The sequence below is a fragment of the Oncorhynchus mykiss genome, chromosome 29, assembly GCF_057628025.1.
Source record: "Oncorhynchus mykiss isolate SJ-2025 chromosome 29, ASM5762802v1, whole genome shotgun sequence".
NCBI classification, from domain to species: domain Eukaryota; kingdom Metazoa; phylum Chordata; class Actinopteri; order Salmoniformes; family Salmonidae; genus Oncorhynchus; species Oncorhynchus mykiss.
In genome coordinates, this window is record NC_143050.1 from 18,357,066 (window position 1) to 18,381,909 (window position 24,844).

The window sequence follows — 24,844 nt, forward strand, 5'->3', positions numbered from 1 at the left end:
TTCCAGTCACTGATTAATAACATGTGCCCTTGTATTTCAAGATTGAAAAATATAACAACATAACGTCGTGGACCAAGCTAGCCATTAACGTCCATTGACGCTCAAAGACAGATTCAATGGCTGTAGCAGAGTAAATATTTGAGAAAGTATGAATAATAAGCATATGCTTTTACCGGAAAATAGACTACTAACGATAAATTAACAACTTCAAATAACGAGCTAGTAACGTTAAGTAGGCACGGTCTCAGCGCTAATTGCCTGTGAGTGAGACAACGCTAACTAGCCAATGGGAGCGTAGTAGAACGTCTCTTTGAATAACGGGGCGTGGTTTTGGCGTAACTGCGTTTGGAAAAGAAAGACTCTTCCCAAGTCCCTAATGGACATGTGCAGATATATGCTAGTAGAACACGCCAATAGGAGCTTGCTTGGCTCTGCCCACCTCCTTGCTTGTTCTGCCTACTATGACTAATTTGTTACAATTGGAAACGACAGGCTGTGGTTTATCTTGGTTTACGTATAAAATATTTGTTTTTACTGTCTCGACACTTCCGGATTGGAGTCTGGACCGCGGTGGACGCAGTTCCCCAGAGTTGTCAGTTTGCTGGTAAACTGTTGAGGTTGTTATACACTGTCAATACCACCTCGTCATTAAAAGAAGGTAGTTGAATCTTACTGGTTTAGCGCACCGCTGACTTCTTGCTACTAGTAACTAGCTAGCTAACATAGCTCGTGTACGAATAGCTACTGTTCGCGCAGGGTGCTAGATGTGAAATGTCGCTATCCCGCCTGTCAAAAGCTGGCGGCTAACGTTAGCAATTACTATTTTCTTACGACTTAAAAACGACGAGTAAATCAGAGCCTTGATATAGAATATAGTTAGCTTCTAGCAACCAACGTAGCCTCTGAAATGTCTAACGTTAAGTGTGTCCGTGAATTTGCTGGATAACCTTAAATAAAACCCTATTTAATATTTGTCCTACATAGATGGAAGGAGATGAGTGTGGGAGGTTTCCTCCAGAACCATCGGAGGGTAAATCACAGAGGGGAAGTGTGGCCTCCTCAGTCACCCGCGGTCAGTTCCCTTCTTTCTTTCAGTCTGGTGTTTACAATGTAATATTGTTTTGTCCCTCTGTGTGTTTTCATATTTGGAAGATCCAAGATTGTGTTTTGCGTTAATGTTAGTGTTATGTCAACTTCCCTCCGTGTGTTTTCTCCTACAGCTCAAGATGTGCTTGTGTACCTGGTGGGTGACAGTGCTGTACACTTGTGTGTGGAAGGGGTTGGCTGTGTGAGTGTCCAGGAGCTAGGCCACAGTGTCAGGGAGGCTCTCCACATTCCTGATTCGGCGATGGATGTCTTTGCCTTCTGGCTCTGCTCTCCTCTGCTCGGTAATGACAGCTCTCTCTGTAATGCAGCTAATGCACCACTCTTCCTCCTCCCCTAGCCCTCAAACAGCTGTGCTGCACATGCTGTGCTGTTATTTTAATATAAACAACTGGGTCATTCATTTGACATTTTTGCTGATTTAACCAGGCTGATTTGTATTACAAAGGAATAGTGTTGTGGCTGGTCTAGTACCATGGCTCACTGTATCATGTAGAGGTCGACCGATTAATCGGAATGGCCGATTTAATTAGGGCTGATTTCAAGTTTTCATAATCGGAAATCTGTATTTTTGGATGCCGATTTTGATGAATTATAAGACTTCGGGATGCCACCCATTAGATAAAATACCGAACGGTTCCGTATTTCACTTAAATAATAAACGTTTTGTTTTCGAAATTATAATTTCCGGATTCGACCACATTAATGACCTATGGCTCGTATTTATGTGTGTTATTATGTTTAAGTCTATGATTTGATAGAGCAGTCTGAGCGATGGTAGGCAGCAGCAGGCTCGTAAGTATTCATTCAAACAGCACTTTTGTGCGTTTTGCCAGAAGCTCTTTGCAAGCACAGCGCTGTTTATGACTTCAAGCCTATCAGCCTAATGGCTGGTGTAACCGATGTGAAATGGCTAGCTAGTTAGCGGGGTGCGTGCTAATAGCGTTTCAAACGTCACTCGCTCTGAGACTTGGAGTAGCTGTTCCCCTTGCTCTGCATGGGTAACGCTGCTTCGAGGGTGGCTGTTGTGTTCCTGGTTCGAGCCCAGGGAGGAGCGAGGAGAGGGACAGAAGCTATACTGTTACACTGGCAATACTAAAGTGCCTATAAGAACATCCAATAGTCAAAGGTATATGAAATACAAATGGTATAGAGAGAAATAGTCCTATAAATACTATATTAACTACAACCTAAAACCTCTTACCTGGGAATATTAAAGACTCATGTTAAAAGGAACCACCAGCTATCAAATGTTCTCATGTTCTGAGCAAGGAACTCAAATGTTACATGGCACACATTGCACTTTTACTTCTCCAACACTTTTGCATTATTTAAGCCAAATTGAACATTTATTTATTTGAGGCTAAATAGATTTTTGTTGATGTATTGTATTAAGTTAAAATAAGTGTTAATTCAGTATTGCTGTAATTGTCATTATTACAAATACATTTTTAAAAATCGTCCGATTTAATTGGCTTTTTTTGGTCCTCCAATAATCTGTATAGGCGTTGAAAAATCATAATTGGTTGACCTCTAGTATCATGTATGTGTGAAGATTGTAGAAAGCCCTTGGGCCATAAGTGGAACGTTGCCCGTTTGTATGCTTCTCTCTTGAAAATATGGAAGAGATCACTACAGCAAAATTAGTCTAAGCCAAGTCTATAGCTTGTGACTATAGTGTGAAAGATTAGCATGCTTTGTCATGCCAATCATTTGATCTCTATTATACCATGAGAATGTTTATTCATCCTTTCATAAATAATGACATTTGATTGTCTACATCCTGCCTTTTCCTCCTCTCTCAGAACTGCAGTTAAAGCCGAAGCATCAGCCTTACAAACTGTGCCGCCAGTGGCAGGACCTTCTGTATCGCTTCACTGAGGCCTCGGAGGAGGACATATCTCAAGGTGAGACTGCCTGTGTCTCTGTGTGTAGGGATGACTGTTACAAAAAACACAATTGTTTTTATTTTAAATTTGTTTCTGTATTTTGAGCAGATTCATATTTTGTCTCCATATTATTTCCCCCCCCCCCCAATTGTTACATTTTTTTCATCCCCACTGCTGAATTCATATTGCTTTGTCAACCTGACTTCCTGTTAACTCTGACCCAACATCACTAATACTAAACTGTACATCTGCCATCATATAAAATGTTCTGTAATACCTTCATGCTGTATTTCTTTTCTCCAGATGAGCCGAGCCTGCAGTACAGAAGGAATGTGTTTTATCCCAAGTCTAAAGAGCTGCAGGTGCTACTTGTTCCATTTTCTCAAACTTTACATGAAGCTGCTGGGGAAAACATTTTCCTTAATATCAGTAAGGTTGTATTGTCAAATGGATAGATTATACTTTCCTGGTTGTAGACACACACCCAGAGTACTCTAGCACCAACCCTCAGAAAAGATGCTGAGATTGGTCAAAGAATTTCTGTAAAATCTCCTGTTATTTTGTTTCCATGTTTTCCAATAACTGTTAAATATCTGCTCTGAATTAAGATTCAACAATGTCTACATAACAAATGGGGTGTCAGCTATGACATGAAACTAACTTTGAAAAAGTATATTTTGGTTATTGACCTACAGTAGTCTAAGTGAAGGTGATTTACACTCGGTAATGGAATTTCATCATGAGTCCCTGATCTGTACTATACATCACATTTTTTATATAGCCCTTCTTACATCAGCTGACATATCAGTGCTGTACAGAAACCCAGCCTAAAACGGCAAGCAATGCAGGTGTAGAAGCACGGTGGCAAGGAAAAACTCTGTAGAAAGGCCAAAACCTAGAGAGGAACCAGGCTATGAGGGGTGGCCAGTCCTCTTCTGACTGTGCCAGGTGGAGATTATAACAGAACATGGCCAAGATGTTCACATTTTCATAAATGACCAGCATAGTCAAATAATAGTAATCACAGTGAACAGGTCAAGGTTCCATAGCTGCAGGCAGAACAGTTGAAACTGGAGCAGCAGCACGGCCAGGTGGACTGGGGACAACAAGGAGTCATCATGCCAGGTAGTCCTGATGCATGGTCCTAGGGCTCAGGTCCTCCGTGAGAGAATTGGAGAGAGCATACTTAAATTAACACAGGACACCGGATAAGACGGGAGAAATACTCCAGATATAACAGACTAACCCTAGCCCCCCGACACAAACTACTGCAGCATAATTGCGTAATTATGGTTATGAATGTCCTTCTCTTCATGGTATCTTTTAAATGGGTAGAAAAAGCGTGAATATGCTATCCTCCTTTGCATATTTGGGTATTATTCTACACACTGGCTATTATTTTAATGAGATCTGTCCCTAAACAAAACCACATTTATTTGGACTGGACCAAATCTGACCCATCAAGGTAAATTACAATAGAGTACGTTATTGTGTTCTGAACATTACTCTACTGTACATTACTATGATACTTTTCTTTACTGCACTAAACGATACTCTTATTTACTGTCCAAGCTTGTGAACACAACTGTGGTTTGATTACTAATGATTTCCAATTATAGCCAATTCAATTGCTGAAATTCCGTTACCAAATCGTTAATGGAATTGAGTTTTAATCACTTAATTCATCAACAAAATTAATATCAGTAAAAACACTAATTGATAGGTCTGCCTTGTGAACTTTCATTATCCTTTCTCATGAGGGAGAGAAATGAGAAAATATCTTAAAAGATATGTGGGGTTTTGGTAATGGAATTTTAAGGCACAATGGAATTTTTCTTAAACTTACAGAAGGCAGAACAATTTCTTTAACTAAATATGTGTTTATTCGTTGGCATGGGTCTTCAACATTGTTTTAGATGTATTTCTAATACCTTTTTAAGCCTTTCTGGTAATGTTTTGTTTTTCTATTTGTTTGACCAGAAATCAAAGCTGTTGCTTATTCTTAATTTTAGAATGGAAAATGTTTTAAAAATATGTATATGCCTTAATTTCTCAAATATAACTTTCATTTGACACTCAATTTGAGATGCTCTTATGAACTTCACATGTTGGTGCTCATGGGTCCTTTTACATAGAAATTACCCAAATTCCCTCGTTTCTGTTTGCATCCTCCTTTATTCCACCTGTCATTGCATGGCCTTTCCCTCTAGATTGAAGACGAGGGGGTGTTGAGACTCCTTTATGATGAGGCACGGGTTAACATCCTCGCGGGCCGCTTCCCCTGTGACCCTGAGACTTGGATGGGTTTGGGCGCACTGTCTTTTGCTCTGGAGCTGGGAATTGGTCTGGATGACCAGAAAGCCACTGCTGCTTTAAGGTAAACTATGCCAGGGATTTGAACATCTGCCTCTTGCTGGAGTAATGTTGTATAACTCATTTTTTTTCAATACCTGGCTGCATACCCTGATTATTGCCCCTCTTCTCCCAACTCAGGGAGAAGAAGCTGATATCCTTCCTGCCTGTACATGTTTCAGGGGGAGGTGGGGGGCTGTTCTCTACCCTGAGGGGGAAAGGGGGCCGTCAGGCAGGGCTAGAGCTTAACCTGTTGGAGGAATATCGCAAGATCAGCACCTCAGGCAGCACCCCCCTGGAGCCCACTCAGCATCTACGCCAGTACCTCAGCTCATGCCACTCTCTGCCTTACTACGGGTAAGGAACAAAATAGCCTCAACTGCATGGTGCATGGAACACATTCAGTTTCTATCTTCATGTGCCACTTGCATCACGTCTCGCTGGTGTGTTTTTTTTTCTGGGCAGGTGTGCTTTTTTCTCGGGGGAGATTGACAAGCCAGCCCAGGGTATTCTTTATAGAGCAGGACGGAAAGCTGTCAATGTGGGGATCAGTCTGGAGGGGGTGTATGTAATGGACGTCAAAGAGAAGGTGAGACCTGGAATAATGTCAAGTTAAAATGAATGATAATTCCTTTCCATAACAAGCAGAATATAACTTTTTTTAATTTTTTTATTCTGTGTGATTTTAAGTATTGGCATGAACCAGAGGGATCCTTTATCAACGCAAAAATACTTTTCACTGACTGACCCAACCCTCTCCCTTTCTGCCTCTCTCTCTCACATCCCTACTCCATGACAGCACGTGCTCCTGGGCCTGCGCTTCAGTGAGCTGTCTTGGGACCACAGCTACCCTGAAGGGGAGGGTGACTCACACATCCTGTGGCTCGAATTTGATGGGGAGGAGGCTGGCACCCCTGTCAACAAGTTACTGAAGATCTACTCAAAACAAGTAATAAAAGATAACTTCTCCATTTCCCATTTTGCTTTTCCTTAGTAGGCGGCCATAGATTCCCTTGACGTTACCAGAATTCCTACTAGTCTTTGTTCCCTCCTTGTACCTCTAGGCAGAGCTTATGAGCGGCCTTATCGAGTTCTGTGTGGAGCTACGTTCTGCAGCCGAAGGCGGGACGACCACGGAAACAGACGGCGCTGTCGGTCCATCCCATCAGCCTGCTGGACAGGCGGGGGGCAGTGGTGAAGGGAACGGTCGCCGTGGCAAACTGCGTAGGCAGAACAGTGTGGTCTGCAGTCGGGTCCATACACTGAACACCATCAGCTATGTGGACAATGGTTAGTCTGGGGAGGGAGACTCATGCATGCCATTAATTTAGTCAGTATTAACCATCCATATACACAAAGTATGTGAACACCCCTTCAAATTAGTGGATTTGGCCATTTCAGCCACACCGTTGCTGACCGATGTGTAAAATCGATCACAGACATGCAATCTCCATAGACAAACATGGAAAGTAGACTGGCCCGTGCTGAAGAGCTCAGTGACTTTCAATGTGGCCCCGTCATAGGATACGACCTTTCCAACAAGTCAGTTCATCAAATGTCTGCCCTGCTAGAGCTGCTGCTGTCAACTGTAAGTGCTGTTATTGTAAAGTGGAAGCGTCTAGGATCAACAACGGCTCAGCCACAAAGTGGTAGGCCACACAAATTCACAGAACGGGCCCGCCGTAAAAAACGTCTGTCATCAGTTGCAACAATCACTACCGAGTTCTAAACTGCCTCTGGAAGTAACGCCAACACAAGAACTCTTCATCGGGGAGCTTCATGAAATGGGTTTCCATGGCCGAGCAGCCACACACAAGCCTAAGATCACCATGCGCAATGCCAAGCGTCGGCTGGCGTGGTATAAAGCTCGCCGCCATTGAACTCTGGAGCAATAGAAACACGCTCTCTGGAGTGATGACTCGCACTTGGCGGACAAATCTGGTTTTGGCGGATGCCAGGAGACCGGTAACTGTAAAGTTTGGTGGAGGTGTAATAATGGTCTGGAGCTGTTTTCCATGTTTCAGGCTAGGCCCGTTAGCGTTAAGATTTCCCTTCACTGGAACTCTGACGATTCTGTGCTTCAAATTTTGTGACAACAGTTTGGGGGAAGTCCCTTTCCAGCATTATTTATATTTCTTCTTAATTTCCCACGTGTACATTTCTAAACAGAAATGGTTTGTCAAGATCGATGTAGAAGGACTTGATTGGCCTGCACAGAGCCCTCACCTCAACCCCATTGAACACCTTTGGGATGAATTGGAACCCCGACTGCGAGCCAGCCTTAATTACCCAACATCAGTGCCCGAACCTCACTCATGCCCTTGTGGCTGAATGGAAGCAAATCCCCGCAGCAATGTTCCAACATCTAGTGGAAAGCCTTCCAAGAAGAGTGGAGGCTGTTATAGCAGCAAAGGGGGGACCATATTAATGCCAATGATTTTGGAACGAGACATTTGATGAGCAGGTGTCCACATTCTTTTGGCCAGGTAGTGTAAGTTTCACTTGTTTGATATCAGGTAAGGTTGTAAAACTAACTGTTAAATGTATTTGTTGACACGGCAGGTAAAGAAATCAAACGTCTGAAACCAAAGCGGGCTGCTTCCTTCTTCACCAGGCAGGCACAGCCACCAACATATTCCGCAGTACAAGTGCAAGAGAGTTTGGAGCAACGGTGATCCTCCATCTCCAGTATAGGCACTGCTATGTGCTAACTGGAGACCAAAACTGAACATGCATGTTAAGATTGCGAGAGGAAAAAGATATGCAAAGAGTTGTCATTTATCTTGTTTGTGAAAACACAATGGACCAAGAGTGGGATCTAAGTGTGAATAAATATTTATGCATAATTGTGTGTATATGAAGTTACATGAGAATATTGGCATTCTTTAGGTGCTGCAAAGTGATGTGTCGTTGCTTCACAGGTCAAGTTGAACCGGCTACCTATTGGTAGTTTTAATATGAAACTGTGGAGTGATGGTAACATTCACAGTTGCACCACTTTGTGTCTTTACCCTTGTGATAAGGGACCTTTTTTTTACTGTTCTCCCTCAGATGGAATTGATCTACTATGACTACGTACAGTATCACCCATTGAGACGTATGCAACACTCTTGGGAAACCAAACAGCACGGGGCATTGTATTGTCTAAAAGGAGGGCGATATTGAAGGCTCTGCAACTATATTGCTCAAACCTCAGTTTCTGTACCAAAACAAACATGTCTCCTGCAGTAGTCTATGATGCTATGTGCTAAACATACAGTCCATGATGACCATGAGAGACCGAATCTGTGTCCTCCTCCCAGAAATCACAAGGTCAACCATATTCCAGACTGCACCCTTTTCCAAGTGGGTTTAGATTTCACTTTTTGTTATTGTTATATTGTACAACATGCAAGGGCAGTTTGACTTAGGAGCTATCCATTCAAAAAGAGGATGTTTTCTGCTGGCATCTCCTCAGTGTCAGTTTGAGAGGAGTGATTCTACTGTATATCTCTGATGCAATTTAGTGTTCATACAAACGGAAGAATGTGGTTTCCACTGTTATAACTGATATTGTCAATTATGCAAACCTACAAAATAATCAGAACAACAAAATGGTCAAATTCATTGTTCTTAAGTCAAGCTTTCTTAAAACACTTGTAGTGTACTCTTGCTTTTTTTGTGCACATGACTATCTTAGACTGTACTGAAATACTGTAGTGTTTTTACGTTTGGTAATTATTGATATTATTGGAGTAATACCTTTTGACTCTCATACACCAATCTGTCTTTCTCACACAAATTAGGCATTGGGTAATTTGAAGCCTTATTCATTCACAATGTAGTCTCTGTACAAAAAGACCAAGTGCCTTTTGTTTCAGTAATTTGGCATTGAGAGACTAACCTGGTATTTGTGTCGCCTTGTTTGTCAAACATGATCAGAATGTTACTATATTCCTTTTTATCTGCTCGTTTTGCTATAAATTTACATGACCTCGTGTGTACACATTGAGACAGTCAAATATATCAAACCCTTTAACTTCACTGTTTTTTTTGTAATTTCTATAATGTGCACTACCAAACTAAACAAGTGGCTGTAGGTTTAGTCAAACCCATAATACATTTTTATTCAGCTTTATACTGTTTTGACAAAACGGTGAAACTGAGATTTTTATATTTTTATTTGAAACTTTTTTTTGTTCATTTTTACAATAAAAACGTTTGTCCATATCCGAGCCTTAATGTCTTGCTTTTGTATTCCTTGAGTCCTTGCTGCCACCTACTGGCTCGTGTTTTACAAGCATCTCGTCATGACAGTACAGTAATTCTCTCGCAGGTTTGGTAGTGTCGGTGCACATAGCTGGTTGTCTGTTTAGGTGGCTGTCAGTTGTATTTAGCTAGCTATTATTTGGTTTGTTTCGCAGATATTCGCTCGAAATGGACGGGGATATTAATGCTACGGCTCCGGGCACCACCCCACCTGACTCCGACCCAGCGCGGAAGCGCAGAGTGCACGGTATGTTGAAGCTCTACTACGGGCTGAACGAGGAAGGAAAGACCGTGGATCAAGCTGAGTCCATGGATCCTTGCGATATCAACGGGCCGCATTTCGATCCTGAGGTTTATCTCAATAAGGTAAAATCCAGTTTCTGTGTCTGGATGCGACATATTTAGTTCGCTATTCACTGACCATAAGACAATAAGTGAAAGGCAAAAATTGCTTTTACAGTGGCAAAGGATTGCTATTATTTTACCGTACAAGGAGCCAACTGCTTGTCTCTCAATGGTGTCACCAAGTGGTGTATATAAACAAGACCCTGGATTGCTGACGCAATGTATTGGCCAATGACAGGCTTCGAAGGCACCGGTCGGCCATATTGGCACTCCCCAGAAGACGCAGTCCTCTATAGGAAATAATATAATTCTTCTACAGTATTTTAATTAAATGTATTATAAAAATTACATGTATTTAAGTATTTTTTTGTTGTAGTGGGAACAGAAAGATTTGAACTTTCCAAAAATGATACTTTGCTTGTATATGCCCTACCGTTCAAAAGTTTGGGGTCATTTAGAAATGTTGTTTTGAAAGAAAATCACACTTTTGTCGATTTAAAATAACATCAAATTGATCAGCAATACAGTGTAGACATTGTTAATGTTGTAAATTACTATTGTAGCTGTAAACGGCAGATTTTTAATGGAATATCTACATAGGCGTACAGAGGCCCATTATCAGCAACCATCACTCCTGTGTTCCAATGGCACGTTGTTAGCTAATACAAGTTTATCATTTTAAAAGGCTAATTGATCATTAGAAAACCCTTTTGCAATTATGTTAGCACAGCTGACAACTGTTGTTCTGATTAAAGAAGCAATAAAACAATAGTCATTTACAACATTAACAATGTCTACACTGTATTGCTGATCAATTTGATGTTATTTGTAAGGACAAAAAAATTGTTTTTCTTTAAAAAACAAGGACATTTCTAAGTGACCCCAAACTTTTGAACGGTAGTGTATATGTATATTTAATTTGTATGGTATCATTTAAAAGTATGCATTAAGGTGTCTGTAATAGAATAAACGTAACAAAAGCAAATTTAGACATTAATAAATACATTTATATAGCTTCCTAAATATTCTTTACAATGGTGAGGGAGTGCCAAAATAGAGGCTACAAAACACCTGTCATCTAGTGTATATAGAAATGATTGGTGTCATCCAGGTAGTGGAGTAGCTGTCTGTTGTCTTCAAACTGACCTTTGAGTCCTACTGGTGTCTGCAGCTCAGGAGAGAATGTTCCCTTGGAGAGCTGATGGACCAGGAGACCTGCATGGTCAAGCAGATCCGCTCCTTGGACAGTGACATGCAGACATTGGTGTATGAGAACTACAACAAGTTCATCTCTGCCACAGGTAAGACAATAGGGGATAGTGTATGCAATGCGTTGGACATCATGTTGTTGAATTGGATCATGTTGGTCTCACTCTGTTCTGTGCACATACTGTACCATGTGATGAATTAATGAATGTCATCATCTTCTCCTACTAGACACAATCAGAAAAATGAAGAATGATTTTAAGAAGATGGAGGATGAAATGGACTGTCTCTCTACCAACATGGCTTCTATCACAGATTTCAGTGCACGCATCAGTGGGACTCTTCAGGACCAGCATGCACAGATCACCAAACTGTCAGGTTGGTAATGAAACCCGAGGTGACGCCTCCACCGCCTGAAATGAAAAATAGATAAACAAATCGTATTTCTTGGTCATATATCTATCATTGTAAGACTACTTGTGTGGACTGTGAACAACTTCATAATACGCTACTACTAATGATGTATATAAACCCTAGATTGCTGATGCTATGTATTGGCCATTGAGTCTTTGAAGCCATCGGTTGGCCATATTGACACTCCCCGGTAGGAGCAGTCCTCCATAGGAATGAATTGAATTCTACAGTATTTCAATTAAATGTTTTAAGGACAAAAGTACTTAAGTAATTTGTATTGAAGTGATTTTTATTGAAATACTTGAAGGACAATGTTTTTATATACATTTTACATTTTATTTTTATGTTTAGCTCACATAATATCATTAAAGTATGCATGTAGCTGTCTGTAATAGAGTAAACGTGTCAATAACTAATGTAGACATTAATAAATGCATTTTTATAGCTTCACAATGGAGGACGAGTACCAAGATGGCTGGGCAGTGTCTTCAATACAGCGCCCTCTGTCAGTCATCCAGGGTTTATACGCATTATTGGCTACTACGGTGTTAAAGACAGACAGCCCAATTCTGATATTTTTTTCACGAATTGGTCATTTGACCATCAGATCAGCTCTGAAAAAAATGTGATTGGTGAAAAGACCAATTAGTGGGAAAAATATTTGAATTGGGCAGCCTGTCTAAACGCAGCCCCCCCCCCCATCCCTCACCCAGGAGTCCACACTCTCCTGAGGAAGCTGCAGTTCCTGTTTGAGCTGCCTGCCAGGCTGAATAAGTGCCTGGAGCTGCAGGCCTATGCCCAGGCAGTGAGCTCCCATCGTCGTGCCCGCTGCGTGCTGCAGCAGTACAGCCACATGCCCTCCTTCAGGGGCATCCAGGATGACTGTCATGCCATCATGGACAAGTTGGCACAGGAGCTTAGGCAGAAATTCAGGTAGGAGTCTCAGGAAACGTTCAGTTGGTATTCACTTTGGTATGGTTGCAAAACAATGGTGTTTTAATTTTAATTTCTGGTTCATATTATATAGCAGTAGCTAGGTTTCCATTCACTTAAAGAAAATATGCGCATATTCCCACCAGTCGTGTGTTTCCACGAAATTGACTTGATTAAAAATCAGTGCTTGATGACGTAGTGCACACAAAATGTACTTTTTCACTTTCGTTTTCATGTACAAAATAAAAATATAAACTGTGTTTCCATCGTATTTTCAGCTCTACCGATAGTTTTGTAAAAAAAAAAATCTCATCAACCACACTGTATCTGTGAGCTGTTGACATGCGCTCTAGTCAACAGCTCACAGATACAGTGTGGTTGATGAGATTATTATGGATACGAGCGAGAATATTTTTATTTGTCAAATGGCAGTCAAGCATCGATCATCATGTCAATAAGACCCTCGATATTTATTGGAAAAGAGCATCGAGCTCGTCACCGTGCACTTTCAGCACCCTATGAGTTCATAAAAACATATTTCATCTGTAGCGTAATAAACTGCATGATTTCCCGAGTCGTAGTGGGAGGACCACACACCATATCATCGCATGACTTCGATATGATGGTTATTATATTAATATTTGTGCATAAAGGCGTTTCTACCGCCATTTCTCACATAATTAATTTGAATTAACAAAAAGATCCCAACATGTCGCCATTTATAAAATGTAATCGAAACTTCCTGTTTCCATCACAGCTGTCGTGATTTTGTTTTGTACGTTATGACTTTACTCGCATAAAAATTGTGGATGGAAACGTGGTTAATACTACACTATAACTGCATGAATGCTTCATCTTTGTTTGGTGTTGCATGTGTTTGCAGAGATGGAGGTTCGAGTGCGAAGGACCTTTCAGAGTGTGTGGAGCTTCTGCTGCAGCTGGATGAGCCGGCAGAGGAACTCTGTGACAAGTTCCTGAGTCACGCCCAGTCACGATTGGAAGCAGACCTCCTAGGACTGGAAGCGGAGCTGAGACCACCATTGTCCTCTGGACCCACAGCAGTGACAGATCCCTACACTGGCCCCGCCCGCAGATTGTCAGTTGAACCCACTGCTGGATCTCCCACTGGCCCCTCCTCTCTAAATAATCCCTTCCTCTCTCCCAGCTCAAGGACTGATATTTTGGAATTCATAGACAGAGGTTGCAATGAATTCGTCAGCAGCCTTTGCTTGGTCATTGCCTCGTACCGAGAGTTGTTTGTCAACCGTCCGCAAGAGGGTGAGCTGGCCTCCAAAAACATCCCCCAGATGGCTATTGGCAAGCTGCATGCTTTTGTGGATGCACTGGCCACCCGCTACTTCTCCCTGGTTGAGAGGAGGATACAGGAGGAGAAAAGTGTTGGAGACAACTCTCTCCTGGTCCGGGCTCTGGATCGTTTCCACCGCAGGCTGCAAGCCGTGGCCAAACTGCTGCCTGGGTCTGCTGTGCCCAGCCAGGGGACTGAGATCGTAGTGCGAGCAGCCAGGGAGAGGATCAAGCAGTACCTGGCAGCCCTGCAGAGCTTCTACCTGAACAGCCTGACAGACGTGAGGCAGGCCCTAGCAGCCCCTCGGCTGGGTGGAAGCTCTGCCGGAGGTGGGTCTCATCTAGGGGGGTCAGCCACTGGGAAAGATGCTCCGGCCAGCTTGCCAGAGCTCCTCTCCACTCTGTCTGCCTCCATTCTCAATCAGATTAAGTCAGTCCTGGCATCCGTGCACCTTTTTACTGCAAAGGACATCACCTTCTCCAACAAGCCTTACTTCAAGGTGAGCTAGATGAATATTCATGCTATTGGTGCTTAGTTAGTTGGCCCCATATATATTTTTTAATGCCATTTATGTAACTAACTGTATGTTAACATTGACATCCCGGTTGGGTCTTTTTCTCCTCTCTCTCTTTCTTCAGGGGGAGTTTTGTAGCCACGGTGTGCGTGAGAGCCTGGTGGTTAACTTCATTATGTTTGTGTGCCAGTCCTCGCGTCAGTTCTGTGAGAGTGCAGGAGACCGGGGCGGCTCTACACCCCCTGCCCTCCTACTGCTGCTGTCACGCCTCTGCCTGGACTATGAAACCTCCACCATCACCTACATTCTCACCCTCACAGACGAACAGTTTCTTGTGCAGGTAAATGTGCCAATGAACCTCTGAAGATTTCTTGAAGACAATTGATGGGAATGTAAGAAAAAATTGTGCAAATGATAAGTCCTCTTTAGTCATGAGAAATGTGTATCACATGCTACTACAAATGCTGTTATATTCTCTCGTTTATCTTGTGTTCACAGCATCACTCTCCTGTAACTGCAGTCACAGCTTTATGTGGAGAGGCCAGAGAGGCAGCACAGAAGCTACTGAACCATTATGTCAAGGTACACATTTTCCCAACTTCTTACCAACAAATGACTATTTCTGCAAATGGCCACTTCAGGCCTCGTCCTTCTATTTCTCTGCTGACCCCTTCTCTGTTGCTGTGGACAGGTTCAGGGCCTGATCATATCCCAGATGCTGAGAAAGAGTGTGGAGACACGAGACTGGGTCAACACCATCGAGCCACGGAATGTCCGTGCTGTGATGAAGAGAGTGGTGGAGGACACCACCTCTATTGATGTGCAGGTAGCGCCCGGTATCTATTTAAAACCCTTTGGTAAACATGCTTTACACTGTGGGTAAACTGTAATTACTGTATAATTGTGAGTGGACAAAAGCAACATCAGTGCTAGGAATCTTAACAGCTTTACTACCTCCCTGATCTGTCTCTCCCTGTGTTGCCCTTCAGGTGGGTCTTCTCTATGAGGAGGGGGTGAGGAAAGCCCACAGCAGTGACTCCAGCAAAAGGACCTTCTCCGTCTATAGCAGTTCGAGGCAGCAAACCCGCTACGCCCCTAGCTACACACCTAGGTACCTAAACTACAGTTGCCTAACACACTATGTTTATAATAACATAATATACACTGCATCACAATGTGTGGAGGTTTGGCAGGGTCAGTCAAATGTTAGGATGATTGCTATCTTCCCCAATGGATAAAGATTTAAGAATGGTTTTGTCTTTCTGCAGTGCTCCTATGGATACCAATCTCCTGAGTAATATACATAAGCTCTTCTCTGAGCGGGTTGAAATATTCAGTCCTGTGGAGTTTAACAAGGTGAGTGGTTTTGGACACAGAGCTCTGGTTTCCTGCCCCCCCCCTCCATTAGCCTTTTTATTGCCTCAACTCTTTCTGTCTTGATCTCTCTGCTCTCAGGTCTCTGTGTTGACGGGAATCATAAAGATCAGTCTGAAGACGTTCCTGGAGTGTGTCCGCCTGCGTACCTTTGGTCGTTATGGCCTGCAACAGATTCAGGTGGACTGCCACTACCTGCAGATGTACCTCTGGCGCTTCGTCTCCGATGAGAACCTGGTCCACTTCCTGCTCGATGAGATAGTGGGCAGCACTGCCCACCGCTGTCTGGACCCAGCTCCCATGGAGCAGAGCGTCATCGAGGTCATCTGTGAGAGAGGTTAAAGGCTAGAGGTCACATTGGTTGAGGAACTGGTGAAATGCAATGGTGAAATTGAATGGTGTGTAACAGAGTTTAAAACCAAAAAAAAGAACATTGAAGTCAACTGAACTGGAAGACTTAAAAAATAGGTATTTTGCTGGACACACTGGATTCCCATGATGTAAATGTGGTATCAGTAGGAGGATTAAGGTTACTTACTATTGCTGCATGTAGACACCCAGACCAATTCTGATTTTTAATTGGTATTTTTACCAATCGGATCAGCTCTGAAAAAGATCTGATTTGAAATAACCTAGTGTGGCAGGCATAAAAAGACACCTGAGCGGATTTCCCACATCTGTTTTTTCAGGGGAAACGGAAGCTTTGGTTAAAAATATTGTATCCCTGAAAAACGGGAAACATCCACTTTGTACCAACCCCTTGGGAGAGAGGATGTGAAAATATCTGATGTGATTGGTCAAAAGACCAATTAGTGGAAAAAGTATCAGAATTGGGTTGCCTGTTTAAATTATGATGTTTGGGTGGGGTGCATCTATAATCATTTGTTTGCTAATTACTAAAATTGTAACGTGGTAATATGGTGTAATAAAAAAATGTTTCATTCATAAACAGATGAGGTACTGAGTTGCCTCTCCTACCTTCAAGGTCATGTGATCTCAATTATTTTGTTTTTCAATTTATTTTTCAATCATGATTGATTGATCGTAGTTTGAATCAATGACTGGAATCATTGGAAATGTGCAACATCGGTACTTCCATAAATTTCATAAGCATGAGTCCCGTCTCTAGCAACCAATAAGCGCGCAGTCGAGTAAAAAGGTGTACCGTAGGAATTTGACCATCACTTTTCTCAGCCGTTTGATAAAGGTGGTCACCGCCCTAGCGTAAATTTGATTGGTTTTAACACTCCCTTCCACGCTCTTCTGATGGCCATGGCTTAATCTCATTGGTTTAGAGATGGGACATGTTCAGAGGGGCTATTTTGTTGAATAATCTGTCTATGACTTTGGTAATTCAATCGAATCGTATCCTTATTACGCTATAGAGAAACTATTTTGGCTCTGAGTTATGTTTTTATTTCTCAACAATACAGTACGACCATTACAGTCTATACTAGTCCAAATACATTCAGAGGCTCCGAAATGGAGCTGCCTATACAGATTTACCTTTAGAATGCTGTCTACCAGTGTCCTCCTTTTAAAATGCTCACAGGAGACAGATCATGAAGCTAAACAAACAAAAATCCTCACAAGCAGAAAGGGAATTTGGAGGGACTTTGGGTGAGTCCAATAGTGTGTGTTTTAATAAAAATAATACTCATTTTGTATGTTCACTTTAAAAAGGGATATTGCGCAATCCCATCTCGCACCCACTCTCAGTCAGTCTTCTCAACCCACTCTCAGTCAGTCTTCTCAACTCACCTCACTTCTTCTCCCCTGACGGTGCCACCTGCATCCCTGTCTTCCTGCCCCTGACGGTGCCACCTGCATCCCTGTCTTCCTGCCCCTGAAGGTGCCACCTGCATCCCTGTCTTCCTGCCCCTGACGGTGCCACCTGCATTCCTGTCTTCCTGCCCCTGACGGTGCCACCTGCATTCCTGTCTTCCTGCCCCTGACAGTGCCACCTGCATCCCTGTCTTCCTGCCCCTGACGGTGCCACCTGCATCCCTGTTAAAAAGGGATATTGCGCAATCCCATCTCGCACCTACTCTCAGTCAGTCTTCTCAACCCACTCTGTCAGTCTTCTCAACTCACCTCACTTCTTCTCCCTTGAAGGTGCCACCTGCATCCCTGTCTTCCTGCCCCTGACGGTGCCACCTGCATCCCTGTCTTCCTGCCCCTGACGGTGCTTTACCTGCTGTGTGTGTCGCTCCCCTGCGGCCAGCGTGCTCCAGTGGCCCCCTGTCCTTCCCTCCACAGCCCAGCTATGGGACCCCTTGGTGAGACCAGCTATTAATTAGGAATACCTTTGAGTTCTTGTCGATTGACTGTGTTGTCATGTGAGATTTGGCTGATATACTTGTCTCTGTCTTACCTGTAGCTGTCTGAGGGTATGGTGCTGAAAGATGGATCAAGACTCACGTACCCCATAAACTGTATTTTAGGGTTGGTGGGTGCAATAAAACTCGCCAGCTTGTAGTCCTAAATGAGTTACTCTGATTCGTTCAGAAAATGAAAATGTATGGAGAAAGAATTGGGTTTTTGGATAAACACTTAAAATAAGGTTAACACAGGCTTATAAGATCTCAGACGTTTTGGTCTATGATATAATATCAGTCAGTAAACATGACCTTTATGAATATTGAAGACTATATTTTATGTTTTTTTATTATTATATAAATGCTTCAAAATGGCAAACATGCATAAAGATGGCGGGATTAAGTTATGACATCATTGTGTTAGCACTATCCACCTATTTGTTTTTTTTAACTACGGAGCACGATATGGTTCAATGTGCCAACAAATCAGCACAATCTACTTTTTTATTTTAAAGTGTTGCTGTCTTGGTGCTAGAATTGGGATCATGTATACTCTGCTTATCATCATACAGGAAAAGAGTAACGGATAGCAAAGCACAATACAGCGAACTGAGTAAAAGGAATTTGTGGTAAGTGCACAAAGTCTTGTATAACTGACCTTGTGGGGACACTATTCAATCTCATTCAAAATACAATTTTCCCTAAACCTTACCATAACCCTATCCCTAACCTTACCCCTAACATTAACCTGAAAACCTTAAACCTAACCCTAGCTCCTAACCCTAAATCTAACCCTAGCTCCTAACCTTAACCCTAATTTTAACACTAATGCTAACCTTAACGCTAAACCCCCTAGAAATAGCATTTGACCTTGTGGGGACTAACAAAATATCCCCAGTTGGTCAAATGTTTTTTTGTTCACTATTCTTGTGGGGACTTCTGGTCCCCACAAGAATAGTTAAACACGTCCATGGGGGCCGCCATCTTTATGCACCTCCACTATTCACAAAAAGTGACATTAGCTGATGAAGATGATCTCATAGGAGATCTCCTAAACCTGTGTTTACCACATACTTTATTTTTGGCATTTATAGAAACACCCTTCAAAAACGAAATTCCTAAATTGCCCAACGAACCATGGCGGGTTAGTGCCCACAAAAAGACTCCATTACTATTGCTCTCTATAGTAATGCTTTTTAAGCAGTGGGTTCCAATGTCAATCGTCAGTTACCCCTGTGTGTTTCTGGCAGGTTTGATTGATCTGGGTGGAAGGAGTTAACTGGTTATGTTTTCCTTTTATCTACTGCCAGGTGTCCTTGACCTTGAGCTATGCTCTTTGGTCCAAAGACTCATTTATATTTTTGTAAGTTACTCAGTCCAAACTCTACCTCCTTTTTTTTATGATTCCCTTTCCCAACTAATTCTTGTTTTTGTATCTCTTTCTCTCTCTGATCTCCCACCCTTTCTAGCTCTGTTTCTATCGTTCTATCTTCCTCTACAGGTTTTCATGCCCTGTGCATCACAGCTGTGCTGTTGACATTGCCACTATGGCTGGGGATGCCCCTGGGGTATCTCTTTGAGCTGTTGTTGCCCCTGGCAGTGTGTGCTATTGGGGTGTCATTCCTCCTCTCCCCCTACCTCTACACATGCTCTTTCTGGGCCCCTCACCATGCCCTCGCCCAGGGGTGAAACACAGGTAAAGGTGGAGGATTAGGGAAATAATACATGGAAAATATATAGTTAACAAAATTATACATGAACATGTATCAGAGGTTTTTCCTGTATAGGCACAAGCCTGCTATATCTCACACAGGAAACCCTCTGTATGACTTATTTATGGGACGAGAGCTGAACCCGCAGATTGGAAGCTTCGATCTGAAATACTTTTGTGAGCTGAGACCAGGTCTGATTGGCTGGGTGAGTGGAAAAGGATGACTAAATTTTATCAAGTTAAATGTAATTGTGTTGATATATTTTTTTAATCTAATCCAACATACTCTCTTCCAATTAGGTGGTGATTAACCTTGGGATGCTGATGAAAGAGGTGGAGCTACGGGACTCTGCCTCCCTGGCCATGATACTGGTCAACAGCTTCCAGCTGCTCTACGTGGCGGATGCTCTGTGGAATGAGGTGAGAGGAGGATGGTCCACAGGAACAGTCCACAGAAAATAACAGTGGTAGCAGAGTGATCTCTGATGATGATGCCAATTTAATTTGTGGTGGTACAGTACGAATGTATCATTGAGCCCTGAATGAATTCATTACATTTCTGCAGTGCTGTATAATGTTTCATTTGAAAGTAGAATATGTAATATTGCAGGAGGCTGTACTAACACCAATGGACATAGTGCATGATGGCTTTGGGTTTATGTTAGCCTTTGGGGACCTGGGTTCCTTTCCTGGTGGTGCACCCACAGTCCCTCAGTCCTCTAGGAGCCACAGCTATAGTCACATTGAATGGTAAATCAAGTTTCAAGGTGTGGGGTGGGGCAGTGTGAATGCTTCTTATTTTAATCATTTGAATATTTGGTGTATTGTATGTACCCTTATTCATGGATTGTAATTTTTTCTCTTCCTGTTTGTTTTTCTCTTCCTGTTTCCCTGGCATTAGGTGTTGGGTATTATATCTTTAGAAAATCCAACTCCCAGAAGAACCAATTCAGACCCTATGCATCCCAGTGTTGCATGTTGGTATTCAAATTGTTGATTAGAGTTCTGGTATCTCCTGGCATGTCAACATCCACACATTTTTTGTTAATAAACTTTTCTTAAATCAGTTTAACAGTTTTGAGAGGATAGAATTTGGTCTTCTCTCTGGCAACAGCTAGAGTAATAGCTAGAGCTATTACTGTCTGTTTCAAATTGTATTTTCCATAATGGATCGAAGTGCAGATATGAATACAGTGGATGGTAGGAAGCACCACAGAGTAGAATCTGGGCCCATTAGAAAGAGCAGATGGAGTGTGAATAATTTGTAATCTGAGGTCTCTCAAATGACTGCCAAAAAAAAGACTATGTTCCCCCGTGCCTTTCTGTAGACCTGGAGACTATTGCCACAGCAACGGGGCCTTTTGGTGTCAGGCTGGTGGGGCCTCGTCCGCCACCCTAACTACTTAGGAGACCTTCTCATGGCCCTGGCATGGTCCCTGCCGTGTGGTAAGTACCTAGAAAATACAAAAGATCCTCTCTGCAGCCACCCTGCACGTGTCCATAACCAGTGGCTGTTCCGGAATAGAATGTCAATGATGCACTATCCCTCCTACTACCAACAGTATTCTGATTCCCATGTACTGTCTTTCCTCAGGATTCAACCATTTTCTACCTTCTATGTCGTGTACTTCACTGTCCTGCTGATACACGAGAGGCCTGTGATGAGAGGCACTGCAGGGCCAAGTATGGCCTGGCCTAGGACACCTACTGCAGATGTGTGCCCTACAGGATATTCCCCTATGTCTACTGAGCTGAGCTGGACCGGTCAGGGCAGAACCAGGGCCCAGGGACATGCAATAGGATAGCCAGCTTTGTTGTATAAAGTGAACGTTCTGAACCTCAACAGACTGGACAAAACAAAAACTAGTGAAATGCTGTCTTTTTTCTGTCATAAAGAATATGTACTTTAAATGTGAACACTGTGGAGAAAATGACACTTCTAACTGGATGAGTAGACAAGACAAGCTGACACACCAACCCAGCAGCTTTAAGTTGTTCACAGTAGTGATGTCTGTCCTGTGAGTCTCTAACACAATTAATCTTGACCATCACCTTTTGTACTGATCTAGCCATACTTCCTCAAGATTGGACACTTTGGGCCGGTTTCCCAGACAGATTAAGTCTAGTCCTGGACTAAAAAACATGCTCAATAGAGAATCTCCATTGAAAGTGCTTTTTAGTCGAGAAGTAGGCTTAACCTCTGTCCGGGCAACCAGCCCAAAACTCTATTTCAAATTAATAGATTAGTCACATTTCTGTAACTGTGATGTATAAATAGCACTAATCTGAAGTATATTCAAATTATCATGACATTTTATGCATGTATTGAAATTAAGGTAATGTTGGACAATTTCTTTTAGAATGACAGTGTAGGCCTATTTCTTTAATATTGATAACTGAAATGTAAGCCTTATTAGTTTACATTACCTTTATTGCATAACTGAATTGTAATTAAAAAACAAAACAATAAACATGTCTCAATTGTAATTGCAGTCAGAATACATTTTTACAAAATAGTATACAAATACCAGGCTTGCCCTGAAAACAAGATAATAAAGAGAATCATATTTACTTAACTGTCATAAAATACCAAAATGTTCTTAATCTATTTCTTTAATCAACACACCCTTCGCTTTTCCTCTTCCCTTCTTCCAGCTTTCTTCAACTCTTCTCTTCTCCTTCTGCAAAGCACTCCTCTCATCCTCCCTCTTCCTGTGCTCTCTCCATAACCCAGCGGCCAGTCTTCTCACCTCCTGGGCATTGTCAGATACCCAAGCTTGAAAGAACTCACATTTCTTCCCCGCGAGGAAATACTTCTTTCTCATGTCCCCCTCTTCTCCCTCTTTGGGCAGAGCTGCCCTGGCTTGGGATAGCACCATACGGAGTTGGCTCAAAGCTGCCAAGGAGTATCCAACGACATCCTGCTTACTTCTCCCAGTCAGAATATGAGCCACAGCCTCCACAGCCCTGGCTGGGGAACTGGGGTCCTCTCGGTCAAAGTAGCCCCCGGCCAAAATGGCTGCCTCCCCTCCCTCAAGGGTCTCCTGGAGGGAGCTGAACACCCTGCCTGAGCTCAGGGCCTCGGACACAGTGAGAACCATTTGACAAAACTCCTGAGTTATGTCTGACTCGATGACACCATTGAACAGGCGTAGGGTGAAGGTGTAGCCAAACAGTGCATCGACCAAGCCATGGCGAACAAGAGGGGATGGATGGGATGACAAGGAGCTCAGAGGTGGGATTTTGACATTGATTGGAGGCACACCAGGGATTGATTTTGGTCCCTTAGCCTTGCTCGCCTCTTTTCTGTATTTTCCCTTACACTTTCTCTGTCCCTGCTCCTTCCCTGACTTACCCACACTCTCAAGTCTTTTCCCAGAATCCTTGACTTCATTATCCGCAATGACCATAATTTGACTTTCTGCCTCTCTTTTTTCACAACTGGATAAACCTGCCACTTCTTCCTTCCGCAGACTCCCCCCCTGTCCTTCTTTATTTGTCTTCACTGTTTCTCTTGTCCTGCTCCCTCTCTGTTCTGCTGCATCATCTCCTTCTGGCTCACCCATCTCCTCCTTCAGTACCTCCATCAGAGCTTTCTCCCCCTCCTCGTGCTGCTCCCACCACGGTCTCCACAGGGGGACCAGAGCTCCTACAGCACCACCCTTCACCAGACTCCTAAACTTCTCCTTCTCCTGGCTGCTCAACAGGTCCCACAATGCCTCCTCAGAGAGAGCATCGATATCCAGCCCCAAGAGCCTGTCAGCCAAGTCTAGCTCCTCGGCGTCTTCAACCCCCTCATCGACGTCTCCAACATTTGCAGAAACCACCTGCCCTGCTTCTTCATCCGTGTCTCCTAACTCTTTGAGTTTGGTTAAAATCTCCTCAATCTCCTCCACATTCCCTTCCCCAGATGATTGAATCTCTGCTAACTTTGAGAGGAGGTCTAAAACCTGTGCTCTTTCCTTTGTCTCCTCACTACCTCCCATCTCCTCCTCTACGGTCTTTAAAACACCCTCCATCCCTCCCTCTGCCCCATCTGCCATATGTCTCAGCCTTAGCAGAATATCCTGCATCTTCTTCCTCCCCTCACACTCTGTTTCTCCAATATCTTTCAGCTCCTGTAACACAGACTCCTTATAGAATTCCTCTGAGCACACAGAATGATTTGTACTCCGGTAGCATTCCAGGCCACAATAAGGTACATTGCATCGTGGACAGGTGTAGTAAGAGAGTTTGCATAAGCACAGCCCACACACTTTGCTTTGTGTTGTGGCATCTGTATGGTCTGCATCTCCATCCTCTTTCCCAGTAGCTGGTGTCAGAAATTCACTGCTATTGGTGGTTCCTCTGGCAGGAAGCTCAATTCCATCTCTAGTGACAGTCTCAGGCTCTGTGTCAGGCCATTCACTGCAGTGGTGCTCACCCCTTGGTCCAATGTCGGTCAACAACTTCCGCACAGATGGAGGGATTCTCTGTCTAAGTATTGGATTCATGATTTTGGGTGGGCAAATTAGTTTCTACTTCTCATTGCATGCTGATGTAATTTTGTTGAGTGAAACGATGAACGTCCAATTTGCCTGAAAGGAAAGACAGATTTTACAACTCGAGTCCTCTCACAGAATTGAATGTAAGATATATTATAACTTGTTTCACTACTATGGCCGTACCTTTAGAAGCCTTCTCCGTACGTCGTTAGACACATGCAAATCCCAATACTTCAATATGTAGTACGGTAATTACAATTTTTCGGCGTTTAATCAGCCTAAAACTATCAAAGAACACAACATGTGCGACTAAGTATTTTGGACTAAACGTTGGTAAAACTCCTGCCGTAAATGGTTTCTGAGCTTGTCGCTATTGGATGACGTCTCCCCGTCGTAAAACGCTCGCAAAAACAAATAACTGCCAGACACGGAAGATCGTTTCCATTAGTTACCACAGCAAGAAAGTAAAAATGGGCTATTTCGTAATAATGTATGAAAACATACAAAATATTTTTGGTCTTAATTTAATGTTATGGTTAGACATACGGTTAGAAATGTGGTTAACGCTAGGGTTAGGTTTCAAATCACATGTTAAGAAGAAAAATTGTAAAAAATAGGCGGGGTGTAGGACTTTGTGGCTGTGGTA

The 24,844-nt window shown here is 42.9% G+C and overlaps 3 protein-coding genes and 1 pseudogene across 9 annotated transcripts; 3 read left to right on the top strand and 1 right to left on the bottom strand.

Moving 5' to 3' along the window:
* The first annotated feature begins 312 nt into the window (after positions 1–312).
* LOC110509991 (FERM domain-containing protein 8) lies at positions 313–9,554 on the top strand. Of its 6 annotated transcripts, none has more exons than XM_021591246.3 (11): positions 313–658; positions 985–1,072; positions 1,221–1,388; positions 2,910–3,011; positions 3,297–3,355; positions 5,204–5,370; positions 5,487–5,702; positions 5,811–5,934; positions 6,145–6,294; positions 6,410–6,635; positions 7,908–9,554. In XM_021591246.3, exons 2-11 carry the CDS (start codon positions 985–987, stop codon positions 8,018–8,020), a joined length of 1,413 nt encoding a protein of 470 aa, XP_021446921.2. In that variant the 5' UTR covers positions 313–658; the 3' UTR covers positions 8,021–9,554. The 6 variants fall into 6 exon arrangements, with proteins under 6 accessions (XP_021446921.2, XP_021446923.2, XP_090082818.1 ...); XM_021591248.3 differs by having other exon boundaries at positions 327–604; XM_090226692.1 differs by having other exon boundaries at positions 327–604; positions 8,397–9,554.
* A 100-nt stretch (positions 9,555–9,654) lies between these two features.
* LOC110509989 (vacuolar protein sorting-associated protein 51 homolog) lies at positions 9,655–16,634 on the top strand. The gene is made up of 11 exons (XM_021591244.3): positions 9,655–9,959; positions 11,110–11,239; positions 11,376–11,522; positions 12,272–12,491; positions 13,375–14,296; positions 14,436–14,651; positions 14,810–14,893; positions 15,003–15,137; positions 15,301–15,422; positions 15,580–15,667; positions 15,767–16,634. The coding sequence occupies exons 1-11, from the start codon at positions 9,762–9,764 to the stop codon at positions 16,025–16,027; spliced, it is 2,523 nt and encodes an 840-aa protein (XP_021446919.3). The 5' UTR covers positions 9,655–9,761; the 3' UTR covers positions 16,028–16,634.
* Positions 16,635–19,455: 2,821 nt separating this feature from the next.
* Positions 19,456–22,185, top strand: LOC110509992 (delta(14)-sterol reductase TM7SF2-like; annotated as a pseudogene). The gene is made up of 7 exons (XR_016493256.1): positions 19,456–19,699; positions 19,817–19,920; positions 20,015–20,134; positions 20,325–20,464; positions 20,616–20,691; positions 21,043–21,160; positions 21,309–22,185. The product of XR_016493256.1 is annotated as a delta(14)-sterol reductase TM7SF2-like (transcript).
* On the bottom strand, positions 22,128–24,580 carry znhit2 (zinc finger, HIT-type containing 2). The gene is made up of 2 exons (XM_021591245.3): positions 24,382–24,580; positions 22,128–24,291 (listed from the first exon to the last, which is right to left on the bottom strand). The coding sequence occupies exon 2, from the start codon at positions 24,205–24,207 to the stop codon at positions 22,315–22,317; it is 1,893 nt and encodes a 630-aa protein (XP_021446920.3). The 5' UTR covers positions 24,208–24,291; positions 24,382–24,580; the 3' UTR covers positions 22,128–22,314.
* Between the last annotated feature and the right edge of the window lie 264 nt (positions 24,581–24,844).

Bases quoted from the DNA above. Each gene is read 5' to 3' on its own strand.
- LOC110509991 (XM_021591246.3), top strand. From the start codon at position 985: ATGGAAGGAGATGAGTGTGGGAGGTTTCCTCCAGAACCATCGGAGGGT. The intron at 1,389-2,909 runs GTAATGACAGCT...CTCCTCTCTCAG, and splicing joins GCTCTGCTCTCCTCTGCTCG to AACTGCAGTTAAAGCCGAAG. The intron at 6,636-7,907 runs GTTAGTCTGGGG...TTGACACGGCAG, and splicing joins CATCAGCTATGTGGACAATG to GTAAAGAAATCAAACGTCTG.
- LOC110509989 (XM_021591244.3), top strand. From the start codon at position 9,762: ATGGACGGGGATATTAATGCTACGGCTCCGGGCACCACCCCACCTGAC. The intron at 12,492-13,374 runs GTAGGAGTCTCA...ATGTGTTTGCAG, and splicing joins GAGCTTAGGCAGAAATTCAG to AGATGGAGGTTCGAGTGCGA. The intron at 14,894-15,002 runs GTACACATTTTC...TGCTGTGGACAG, and splicing joins TACTGAACCATTATGTCAAG to GTTCAGGGCCTGATCATATC.
- znhit2 (XM_021591245.3), bottom strand. From the start codon at position 24,207: ATGAATCCAATACTTAGACAGAGAATCCCTCCATCTGTGCGGAAGTTG.